Source organism: Typha latifolia, chromosome 5, assembly GCF_019914945.1.
Source record: "Typha latifolia isolate L0001 chromosome 5, TyphaL0001v2, whole genome shotgun sequence".
NCBI classification, from domain to species: Eukaryota; Viridiplantae; Streptophyta; class Magnoliopsida; order Poales; family Typhaceae; genus Typha; species Typha latifolia.
Window position 1 is genome coordinate 11,688,558 of NC_133090.1, and position 12,036 is coordinate 11,700,593.

General features: G+C 36.3%; 3 protein-coding genes across 3 annotated transcripts; 2 read left to right on the plus strand and 1 right to left on the minus strand.

The window, feature by feature from the left end:
• Window positions 1-1,083: 1,083 nt before the first annotated feature.
• Window positions 1,084-5,134, minus strand: LOC140789777 (SPX domain-containing protein 4). The gene is made up of 3 exons (XM_073139601.1): window positions 4,719-5,134; window positions 1,842-2,001; window positions 1,084-1,750 (listed from the first exon to the last, which is right to left on the minus strand). The coding sequence occupies exons 1-3, from the start codon at window positions 5,028-5,030 to the stop codon at window positions 1,281-1,283; spliced, it is 942 nt and encodes a 313-aa protein (XP_072995702.1). The 5' UTR covers window positions 5,031-5,134; the 3' UTR covers window positions 1,084-1,280.
• A 3,278-nt stretch (window positions 5,135-8,412) lies between these two features.
• LOC140789061 (uncharacterized) lies at window positions 8,413-9,811 on the plus strand. The gene is made up of 4 exons (XM_073138662.1): window positions 8,413-8,733; window positions 8,819-8,949; window positions 9,143-9,246; window positions 9,337-9,811. Exons 1-4 carry the CDS (start codon window positions 8,682-8,684, stop codon window positions 9,467-9,469), a joined length of 420 nt encoding a protein of 139 aa, XP_072994763.1. The 5' UTR covers window positions 8,413-8,681; the 3' UTR covers window positions 9,470-9,811.
• Window positions 9,812-10,539: 728 nt separating this feature from the next.
• Window positions 10,540-11,352, plus strand: LOC140789151 (syntaxin-111-like). The gene has a single exon (XM_073138757.1). The coding sequence runs from the start codon at window positions 10,540-10,542 to the stop codon at window positions 11,350-11,352; it is 813 nt and encodes a 270-aa protein (XP_072994858.1).
• Window positions 11,353-12,036: the final 684 nt, after the last annotated feature.

Consider the following 12,036-nt stretch of genomic DNA (forward strand, 5'->3'; position numbering starts at 1 on the left):
ATTTAACTCTTTCGGAATAACATGGTTAGTTTTTAAAAAGAATATTTTTAACAGATTATTATTAAAGTTAGTAAAATATTTTTTAATTTTAATTATGATTAGTTAGATTTAGCTAATGAAATTATATTTGAGAAAAATTATAATAATTTTGGTGGTAATTATGATATCTTGAAAAAAAAATAGTGGTAAATTGGTAATAAGTAAAAACTCCCATAGAAAAATTACTGGTGTTTTCATGTTTTGCGATTTAGCCCCTCTAAATATCTTTATTTTACATGCATATTCTCCGTAGGCAATGGTTCAATGGGTTTCAACCAAATCGGTTTGCAATTTAATCATATATAAAATATTATAATAAAATATGTATTTTAACGATAAAAAATATATACACTCCGTTTTATATATTACATTAAAAAGTTATCTAGAAGAGTGTTTTGCACCCAAGAGAGAGAGAGAGAAAAGCTGCGCGAAATATATTAGGTTTGGTTCTTGGTACGAGATTGAGCATATATTAAGTTTGATTCTACTTATTTAGATGGAATGGTAGAACGAGAAAGAGGGGAAGAGTGTTTTATATACTGAATTTTGTTTTGGAGAAATAACAAACTAGTATTAAATGCAACGCAGACCTTTCTCTCCTCCATCCAAAAATAAAGTAAGGATACTTCGGTTTAAAAACAGTACAATTGAGTGATTCTGCAATTGAAAACCAAAATAAAGTAGATTTACAAAATGCAAGACCAGTTAGGTTTTTCGTGCTAAATAGTGTTTAGATGGTTAAACGAGCATGTTTTTAAGTTCGAATCTTAATAACATCAATTTAAAGAGAACACTATTATTTATCACTTCCTCAAAAAATAAAAAATAAGAACTCATTAGATGCAGATATGTAAAAAATCTCAATCCTGGACACTGTCAAATAAGTTTCTCAGATCTGAAAGATATATAAGGAGAACTAGCCAATCCCCTGCGAGAAGTATGAGAAGATATATATATATATATATATATATATATATATATATATATATTTTCTATATGCATACATCCAGCCGCAAACATAATCTAGCCTAAAAAGCACCGCAGTAAACATAATTTACTTTAAATTTATTGAAAATCATTATTCTCTTCAATAATGATGCACATTATAATGATCCATACATGTCTGTCTAATTATTAAGTTCTTGTTAGGAGACCTGATTCTTTGATAAGCAATCAGGAGAAATAAAGCTCAAAACAGAAAGACAAGTCGATTTCAATTGTTATTCACTTATTACAGACCGCTAATCTCCTGAATGTACACTCTCTTGGTCAGGCTCCTCATTCTGGGAAGCTGTTAAAGAGTTAGAGCCTGAGTTCTCAGATGTAACAGCTCCAGAACCATTTTCGTCATCTTGGTTATGGAAGAACTGTGCAAGAGATAGAGGATTGTAAGTTGAGCTAGCCTTCCGAAGGCCTTGTATTGCTCTCATTGCAGCTAATGTGCTCCGATATACATCGACAGTCTCTTCTTTAACACAAGATGCCTCATTATTACTTTTGTCACTTTGTGCCTCAGGCTTTCTAGGTGGACCTGATTCAATTACTTCTGCTTCCAATGGAAAAAGAAGCTCGAGATTAGCTTCACATTCGCGGACCAACCGTGTCAGAGGTTCTGTTGTAAAGAAGGGCTGGTGAAGAGCACGTTGTGTGAAAGGTAGACTTAACAAGCCACCAGTTCTCTTGTCGTACTTCTTCAAAATCTTCACAAGTCCTGAATAAAAGTAAGAGGGGTAGAGGTGTTGGAGCTGTTGCTCATGATAATAGAATCAATCTTCCAAATCTATCCCAAAAAAAAAAAGCACCTGCGAAGTTGAGGGAGCTATAATTTTTCAGAAGTACCATCTCCCCATGGATGGTCACAAAGGCTTTACGTATCTCTAGCATCTCTTCACTGAATTCACTTTCAGATGTAAAAGCTCCATTCTTGCTAGCTTTCACTCTCTCAATTCTCTCCTTGAGTTCCTACAATCAAACATAAAATATAAATAAACAATGAACCAGGCAATAGAAAGCGTGTCTTTCGTTCAATGTGTTGGGTGTGTGGTTCACTGTGGCAGCATGGGGATTCCAAGGCTACGGGCAATACAATATAGATCTACAAGAGACATCTCTAAAAGCTCAAACAGAATAGTACTATTGTCAAGGACTATGCAGTAAATATCGACCAACAAGATGATATAACTGAAAAAAGAATAATGTTAGCGAATCCTGAAAGTAGCCTCTAATCAATAGAATAGAACTGTCAAAGGATGCATCTCCATATGCTACAAGTGAATTTTGTGAAAATCTTATTGCACTAAACTCTCAAATGCCAAAGAGAGAGCTCCAGATGTGCCCCTCATAGAAACTACTCAAGAATACAGCAATTAAAATCTTCAACTTTAGGCCAATGGTAGGCTGTTGAATATTAGATTCAGAGGGAACTGAGCGCTTTTAACTCTCATAGTTCCAGCCAAAGAACATACCTTGGATCCAATTATTATACAGAAGAGGATTTTTTTGGTCAGAGATAAAACTCTTGAATGCAGTGCAATGTCCACGATTGGTGTAACCGTGAAGATTTGTTTACATGCGGTAAATTTCAGATCTAGGTACAACCGTACAATCAACCTAAGGTCCAAATTAAACTCAAGTTGATAGAAATGATAATGAGGCGGTAATATATTACTTCCAGTGGATTCAAAAGTTAAAAATCTGATGAAAGAGAGAAAAGTTGCTTTTAGTTGTAACATCTTAAACTACAACAGCAGAAGAAGAAAAGAGAAAAGAAGAATGATGAAGACAGGATAGATGTAACTAAGATACCTATTTATGTTAAATGTTTTAGATAGATTGATTGTATCTTTAGCATCAGTTCATCAACTGAGCACTCTGATATTGCAATTGCATCGATCATTTTCTCAGTTCTCGCCAATGACTGGATCTGTTTGTTATGCTTTCAGGACCAATCTAGTTGTTACTCCTTTTCAATCATTAGATGGATATCCAGGCAGCATCACATTGAAGGAAATTCGCAACTCCAAGTACTTAAAAAAACAATATTCCTATATATATATATATATATATATACCAATTTACAAGTCCAAAATATCTGCTTAACTAAGTAAAAAGTGATGGTCACTGAAGAATGGATTCACCTTTAAATAGATCAACCAATAGAAGCTTCTCTGAAAATTAGGGCCAAGTTAGAATATATTGGTCTTCCTGATTAGTTTGCATGGAACAAGAAAAATCGGGAGAAGGCATGAAAATTTCATGCATAAGTTCATTCTTTGAGGAAGGCTACTAGAGATGAATGATTCAGTAACACCACTTTGTAATGGGATCTTCAAGATAACCATCAAAATGGCTCATGAATCATGATTACCAAAAAAACTTGATACGGGCATGAAGATTGAAAAATTGTCATTTTGAAAGAAGGTGGTGTATCAAGCTAGAGAAAAGCACTATGAATTTTGCAAATGCAGTTTGACATCCACAAGCATGTTGTCCCAGACTATTATTCATTAGTAGTATACTGGGAATGCTTGTGCTCAATTCTCGAGCTAGTAGTAAATCCAAATATGCCTAAGAAGATGAAAAAGGATCAGCTTACAAATCCAGCCTAGTTTATAGCAACATAAACTAAAGATTACAAACTGTCATATGAGACTGGGTCAGAAAGGAACAAAATAGCGTCAATTATCACTTGTTCCAAGTTCTATCTACACAGGAGAGAAATTTCTGTGCAAAAGTCAGAATGCTAGATCCCTTAGTTGTTCATTCTAGAAAAGATACATGACAAACACACGAGTTACTTTCTTTTACAACTTTGAAAATTGAAATCCTATTCATATTACAATTCGTTCTCTCCTTTCGGATACCTGATCTTCTGCATGACATGCTCCTTCTTAAGTTTATAATTCCACTGCATATTCAGCAAGCAAATTCAACTTTAGTAATATTCTATCTACATCCATAAGTATTCTAGATCCAAGTAAATAAAATTTCCAGTCATTATAAGCAGAATGGCAAGTATCACACATTCACATGACATCCTAGGAACATAAAAATCACATGTTAACTTAGAATCTAAAACTTAACTTTCATCTTGCAGGAAACAGATGACCAAGATCTCCTCAAATACATCATTTCTAAATTTTCATTGCACTGATTCTTTCTACATTGCACTTCCAACATATAAGTGAATAAACCTGATATGATATGCTATTATGCTCCCAAATCCATCCTCCACTCTCCTTCAGAAAGCAATACATACAAAAGCAATCTGGGCTAGCAGCACCAAGAACAATCAATACTAAAATCGATTCAGACTCAATTAAGAATTTTCAACACAACCGCTAAAGAAGATTAATAATGAAATTGATTCTTATCCAAGTCCAATTGAATAATATAATCAAGTATGAAAGTAATAATCAGTGTTTAGAATCATTCACCACTTCTATCTTAGCTTGATTCTACCTTATAAGAGATGAAGACACATATGCCTAACTCAAAAGATATCATCTTTTAAGAGGATTGGTGCTCTTCGTAAAGTCAATGCATAAAATTGGTCAATTATTTTAAAGCCTTCTCATCTTCGAGTTTCGCCCCCCACCCCTAAACCTATAACGATAACGACGACAAATTAAACCAAAGAAGGATCGAAAATTAGGGTTCCGGAGAATAAAGAGCCTTACCTGCAACCGGATAACAAAATCTTCCTCCTTATCGACATAGAAATCGTTAAATTTCTCCAACTCCTCATTAAGAATCCTGACGAACCACTCCTCCAGCCCCACCCACGGCGGAGCGCCGCCTTCTCCTTCCTCCCCTTCTCCTCCTCCTCCTCCGTCTCCTCCTCCTCCTCCATCTCCAGCGAGATTGACGTGGTGGTGATCGGGCGGGAGATGCTTGATAAGCTTCTTGAGGGGCTTATAGCTCAAGAACTTATCCCTCCATTCGGGAAGCGTCTCCTCGAGATGATTCCGAAAATCCTTGCCAAATTTCATCCGTGATTCGGATCAAAATCCCACCCTTTTCTTTTTCTTCTTTTCCTGGATATTATACTCAAATACCGGGATAGGATTGGAGGAAGTTATCGATCTTTTAACCAAAATAAAATAATAATAATAATAATAATATATATATATATATATATATATATATATATATATATATATATATAATTATATAATTATCTAGTTATATTTATACTATTATAGTGTGGAGAGGAGAAGAGGATAAGAGTAGAAGATCGAAGATCGAAGGGAAAAGAGAGGAGAAGAAGAGGAGAGGGGGGAATAAAAGAATCGGATAAAGAGGTCGATATGGGACTGAGGGTGTGGTATATTCTCTTGGTTCTTATCCGCAGTTCTAAGGCATCCAGGGGGTTGGTTACTGCAAAGGTTACCACTAAGAAGAGATACTCTGAAACATTTTTTTTTTATTTCTTAAAAATTTCTATCAAATATCAATTCAAACTCATAATCTTTATCTTAGGCTAATGGTATCGAGCTAATAAGATGCATTAGTGTTTATTCAACGGCATGCTTATGCCAATTTTTATTTTTCTTGAGAGAATTGTCTGTAAGCTGCTGTTATTTTATTAAGATCCATAGGCGTGCTTAGATAAAATATAATAAAAAATCTTGACCATTTATAAGCCGTCCTATTTAGGCGCAAAACATGTCCAACACGAAACCACATAGACTTGATCAAACGGCCCAGTTTGCCCGTGCCCGGCCCGACCCAGCCTGGTTTGGACCGAGCTAAGCCCGGCCCGAACCCGATTTAGGCTCGGCTCGGCCCGAGCCTGAACTTCCCATGGGCGGCACGGGCCAGCCCTTTGCCTGCCCAACCCAGCCCGGAAGCCCGCCTGTTTGGCCCGCAATTAGGCCCGCCCGTTCTGCTACAGTAGCATGTTTGTCTGCTATAGTACTTTGCCCATTCTGTTACAGTATTTTGCCATTGCTATAGTATTTTTTTTGTATTGTAATATTTTGAATTATTTTAAGCACACCATTAAAAAAATTTAATGTATTTTAATTATTTTTTAAATGGAGAAATATAAATATTTTTTTTAAAAATAAGCTAATAGTAAAAAAAAATCTAAAAATAACTAAAATATGGGTTGGCCCGAGTGATTGGTGGGTCGGGCCAGCCCGGCCCGACCGACTAGCCTGATCTCTCATGGGCCGACGGGCAATATCATGCTAGACTATTCTAACCCGGCCCAAGTAATTGATGGGTCGGGCCGTGAATAAATACTTAAGCTCGATGATTATGTCTAAAAGCACATATGCGAGGAGAGGAAAATATAAATGTTGAAAGTCTTACAAGAATACATCTCTAATAAAAAAAAATATATATATAAAATAAATAAATAAAAATATATATATATATATATATATATATATCAAGAGATCTAGGTACTGCAATAACGAAGAGCCCTCTAAGTGCACCAAGATCTAGATATAAGAATATCTCTAAATTTTCACAGGAAAAGAACACTAAGAGAGGTCCGCACGCCTGTAGATTTAGGTACCTTAACGACGACATGGGCTCGGAAAGATATCTCTTCTAATCACCACCTATATAATAATAAACTCAAATCACAACCTAGCAAGTTGACATGGCAAACATATCATTTCATATTTAGATCTAGAGAGAGTTTGACATGATAAAAGCAAGTTGAAACCGAATACTTCTGATTGGCTATATCTATCCACTTTCCCTTGATCATGTAGAACACTAGAACGTGAACGCTCCTGAAATAAATTTTGTGAACCCAATAAGATTGCATGGCCTGTATATTTGTGATTAACAAATAAACTCATTTTGGTTTAGACTAAACTACTGTATGGCTAATGTATAGTATACGTACCCTCTATTTGAAATTAATTTCGAGTCTAGCATAGTACTTCACATTTTCTGTAAGATAAACTAATATAAGTCTCAAAGTAATAATAATATAGAGGCAGGTAGAGAACAAAGGACTAGTAATTTAAAGAAGGCAATTAGACTTTGTGAGGTTTTTATTTCTATATCAAATGCTTTTAACGAGTAGATACAAAAGGAGGAATGTGTGCTAGGAGGTTATAGATACAGCTAATGCTCTAATGCTCGCTGCCGGTTCTACGCACAGCAGTAAAGAGGAGAAAACTTCTCTTCTTCTTCTTCTTCTTCTTCTTCTTCTTTTGATCAAACTAAAATCTCATTAATCCATCTCAGCCCAAAAATATCTTTCTTAGCTAGTTAAGACTACAAGTGTTGTTTTGACTGCCTCAAAAATCAACAAAAGTAGCTGCTATTTACTGATTTTATTTTTACTGTCATAATTGTCCTGCAATAGATAAATTAAAGTCTCATCTAATTACCGTAACGTCTCTTGAATATAACTTAGTCACGACATAGCTTTTTACGCAATAACTCTGATAAATTTAAAAGCTAAAACATCTGATTTTTTTTCAAATCAAAATTTATTCCCATCAATGTCTCCTACCTTCACATTGAATATAATTTGTTATTACTTGTCAATTCCCTCAAAATGCTAACAAACCAGTTAATTGCCTCACAGACAATGCTGGGATTATAATTTTCAGATGTACGTGAGAAAGGGTATATCTCAATCCACTAATACAATTTTTGGTCGCTGTGTTCTTTTGTAGTTGTGGTAGTTAATTAGCAAACTTTCATATAAGAGATTGCCTATCATAAAAATAATTAGTGTTTATCCATGGCCATACTGGATCCTAATTTCCCTAGTTTATAATCTACTCAGCAAGCTGAATGTACTTTGAGATCATCGAACATATAAATTAATTGCTGGTTTTAGAATATTCGACAAGTATAAGCTCAGACAAGTTCAAGTTATTCCATGGCATATGTCACTAGATATACTTTGTTAATTACTATTCGTTCTACTCGGAAGAAGATATGCATATGCCACCTCATTACTTCATCATATGTCACTCACGTAAGATGCAAGTTTATTCAAATGCTTCACGATAACTCTTTTCAAGAGTTTGGAGAAAATATTTGAGAGAGTAACTAGCTGTGTTGATTTTATGGTTCCTTAACTGTTTATATTTACATTAATTGAACAACTTATCAGTTCCCCTAGCTATATCTCTCAATATATATTACAATTGTTTCTTATTTTATCCTCATTACTTCATCATATGTACACATGATTTTCAGAAAAAATAATCTTAAACTCTTTAATTAAATGAAAGGATTAGTTAGGGTTAACCAATAGTATAAAGAAGCACATAAATATCTTCTTTGATATGATGTACAAGGATAGTGATATCTTACAGGTAGCAGATAAGGATGACCCAAGTCAAGGGAGGGTTGGTCCCATAGATATAAAGATTAGTACGTAATGAAGGTGGAAACAATGAACCAAGTCCTATTTGCACTAAAAAGCAAAAGAAAAGTTTAATTATAGGACCATAATAATAGGGTTTTTGTTTCATGGTTTTGTAGCAATCTATGTGCTGTCATCTTGGATCCTTCTTAATTACTACTCCATCCTTTTATATATATTAAGATGGCATAGTACCAACTCTCTCCACTATCCACAGTAGAAATATGCACCTTTAAGTACTCAAGTGAAGACTAGTAGTAGAGAAGAAGAATAAGAAAGAAGAAAGCTAGAGATGGGTTCTCTAATGGCTGGTTGGGATTCACCTGTGATGGATGAGAATAAAGGTACTTATATATATATATATATATAAGTTTTATTTTGTTTGGCTAATTAATTGCAAACTAATGATGGGTTAATTATCATGTATAGTTCGAGCTCGGAGGAACAAATCGCTAACGAAAGAAGAGATCGAGGCTTTCAGGAAGTTGCAGAGAAAGACTGAAGGAGAGGAGGAAGAAGAGCAAGGATCTCCAACTTTGGCTTCCCCAAAGCAGTCCCCAGTAAGCTCTGTTCACGTCTTTCTCTTGAATATATTTTTAAGATCTCACCTATTTATTTCTTTAGTTTTTACTATCTTTTTAAACTATATATTTTCAACACTTTTAGTCTGTTTTTTTTTCCATAGAAATTAGATGGTTCGAACTTACTCTTAACTACTTCCATGCATTTTTTTTTTCTATGTATATTTTGTAGAGATTATCTCGTCTTCTACGCGTGCATAGTGCGCCTCCGTCTCCTCAAATCCATGACGAGGAGGATCTGAGCAACAACAAGAAGCCAGATAAAACTGGCGACTGGTAACTAATTAAGCAACTTAAACTTGCATGGCCTCTTTCAAGATTATCTTAATTAATATATCTATAATATCTTGATTAATTATGATGCAGGTGGACGAGGAGCAACTGGGCTTTCCTCAATGAGCCCCCTCTTGATGAGGCACAGGACTCTGCGCGTAAATATACTGCACAGTTCCACGTTGCACGGCTCGCAACTGAGAAACGCGTAGGTCTTATTAATTAGTAGAGACATACTTACTGTTAAAAACTATGCTTTAGAGAAAGGGAAAAAAGAAGAAGAAGAAGAAGAAAGAATTATGATGTGGAGTAGATTTATGCTACCGTGGAGTTGGTATGGAGTGCAAAGGTAGCTTTGTAAAATTACGGCGGCGGAGTTGATTCCCTATGTATGTACCCAGGGATGATCATCCTATGAAGCTTGCTTGTTTTGTTTGATTATGTAAATTAAGTTATTAAAGTTAATAAAAAAAATTAAAATGGATTATGCGTCTGTTTTAATTTATGTATCAGAAAGGGTTCTAGTTTATGAACTCTCTCCTCAATAAAAGAAGAAATTTTTTTCAAATCACTCGATATTTTATGATTTATACTTGTCTTTCATAATTTTATAATTTAATTTTTTTTATTCTATAATTTTTATTTAATACATAATTTTATTTTAACTAACTAATATCAATTAAATTATTAAAATACTCATCGACCATCTTCCTTTATTTTTTTCAACCACCTCCTCCTCCTCGCTTCCATCGAAGGTTCATATGAGAAGTTAGAGCTTCCTCTAACTCCCTTTAAATCTTAGATATTTATAAGTTTCTGACCAGTATATAGATCAATTGAGAATAAAATAAGAGATTGAATTATAAAATTTTCAAGACCAGTATATAGATCACAGAATAGTCATATTTATATACATTTTTATTTAGATTAAAAACTATATATTAATATGTCACTTGTACCATGGAATTCATTTTATCTTTGGTAACTCTCTTACCTTTTTAAATTTATAAAAGAATCACTAACGATAAGGATTAATTTTGCTAGAATTCTAAAATCAATTGAAAACTAACGAATATTATGTTACGAAAACCAACGGTTTTACGCCCGCGAACGTGCAAGCATCGATCGTTACCCGCCGTGGCATCCCCCATTGCCAGTGGGAAATTGGGATCTGAATTTATTATTACCCTCATCTCTTCTTCTCGTCCTCTAGACTCAACTCAGTCCATCTCCATCACCACCTACCGACACCATTACTCCATTCTCTCGATCCAATCCTCCAAGATGAACGATCTCATGACCGACTCCTTCGGCGGCTACGCCGCTCTCAATAGCCAGGAGGAATCCACGGCCGCCGCGGATCCCAACCTCCTCCGCTTCTTAGAAGAAGCCGAGGCCGCCAAGCAAGAGATCGCTACCATCCACGACCACCTCACCCGCCTCAACCGCGACCCCGATCCCGAATCCCTCAAATCCCTCCGCGGTCGCATCACCGCCGTCCGCGCCCGGATCGACTCCATGGGCCACCGCCCGGGCCCCGCACCGGTCGCCGTCTCCCTCCGCGCGAAGCTGAGAGACCTAATCCTGCGATTCCAGGAGCTGCGGGATCAAATGTCGGCGGAGCGCAGGGCGGCGGTGACGCGGTGCTACTTTACGATCACCGGGGAGGAGCCGAGCGAGGAGGCGGTGGAGAGGATAATGGCGTCGAAGGGGGAGGGGGAGGGGAAGGATGAGGCGGCGGCGTTGTTTCGGAAGGCGATCGAGGAAGGCGGGGTGAGGCAGCTGGCGGAGGAGATGGAGGAGAGGGAGGAGGCGGCGAGGGAGGTGGAGAGGAGCCTGGTGGAGCTGCATCAGGTGTTCCTGGACATGGCGGTGGTGGTGGAGACGCAGGGGGAGAGGATAGATGAGATCGAATACCTGGTGGTCGAGGCGGCGCAGGGGATCGGGGACGCGGTGCAAGAGCTGGAGGAGGCGAGAAGGTATCAGAGGACTAGTAGAAGAAGTAAGTGGGTGTGGATTGGAGTGATCGTCTTGGTGGTAATGCTAGTTATAGTGATAGTGGTTGTTGCCATTCTCGTCATTGGATTGAGAAAGAGTGGGAAATTATAATCTACTTTAATTTACCAATTCATATGTCTCTTTAGTAGCTTTTCCTTTCTTCTTTTCTATTTTCAATAGAAATTTCATATAAAGATCCAGTTGATCAGAGCATCACATTTGACTTCCTTTTTTTTTTTTTTTTTTTTTCTTTTGGGTCAATCTGATGGATTTGGCTGTTGTGAGAAAGGACTTTTAATCTTTGAATTGTTGGCTTATTTGCTCAATTAAATTGATTGTTAACAGCTTGGTATCTATTCTGCAAGATCCAGTCTTTTTAATTGAATCAGCGTGCAATTCTCATCACCAGTAGGAGTAGTAGGAATGCTTGTATATCCAGGGCTTCTCACCATCAGAATTCCAAAGAAAGTAGAAAGTTGGCCGAGTGTTTTGCCCGGAAAAAGAAAATCATGGGGTTTTACTTTTTACGCATTTATCTTATTTTGTTCTTTTTAACTTAAAAGTATTTAGTTGTTTTTAAAGTAAACAAATTAAATATTCTTCTGGTTTTTCTTAGGAGGATTCTCTTTCGGGTCTTTGAGTCCAATTGTTGTTATTCTCTTTCGGGTCTTCGTAGGTGCCAGTAGATCTAAGGATACTTGAGAAATGTTTTAGACATTTTGGAATTACTTTATATCGCAGGAGACATTCTAAATCAACATGAGAGAGTGTAAATCTGTAGCAAATTCTCTAAAG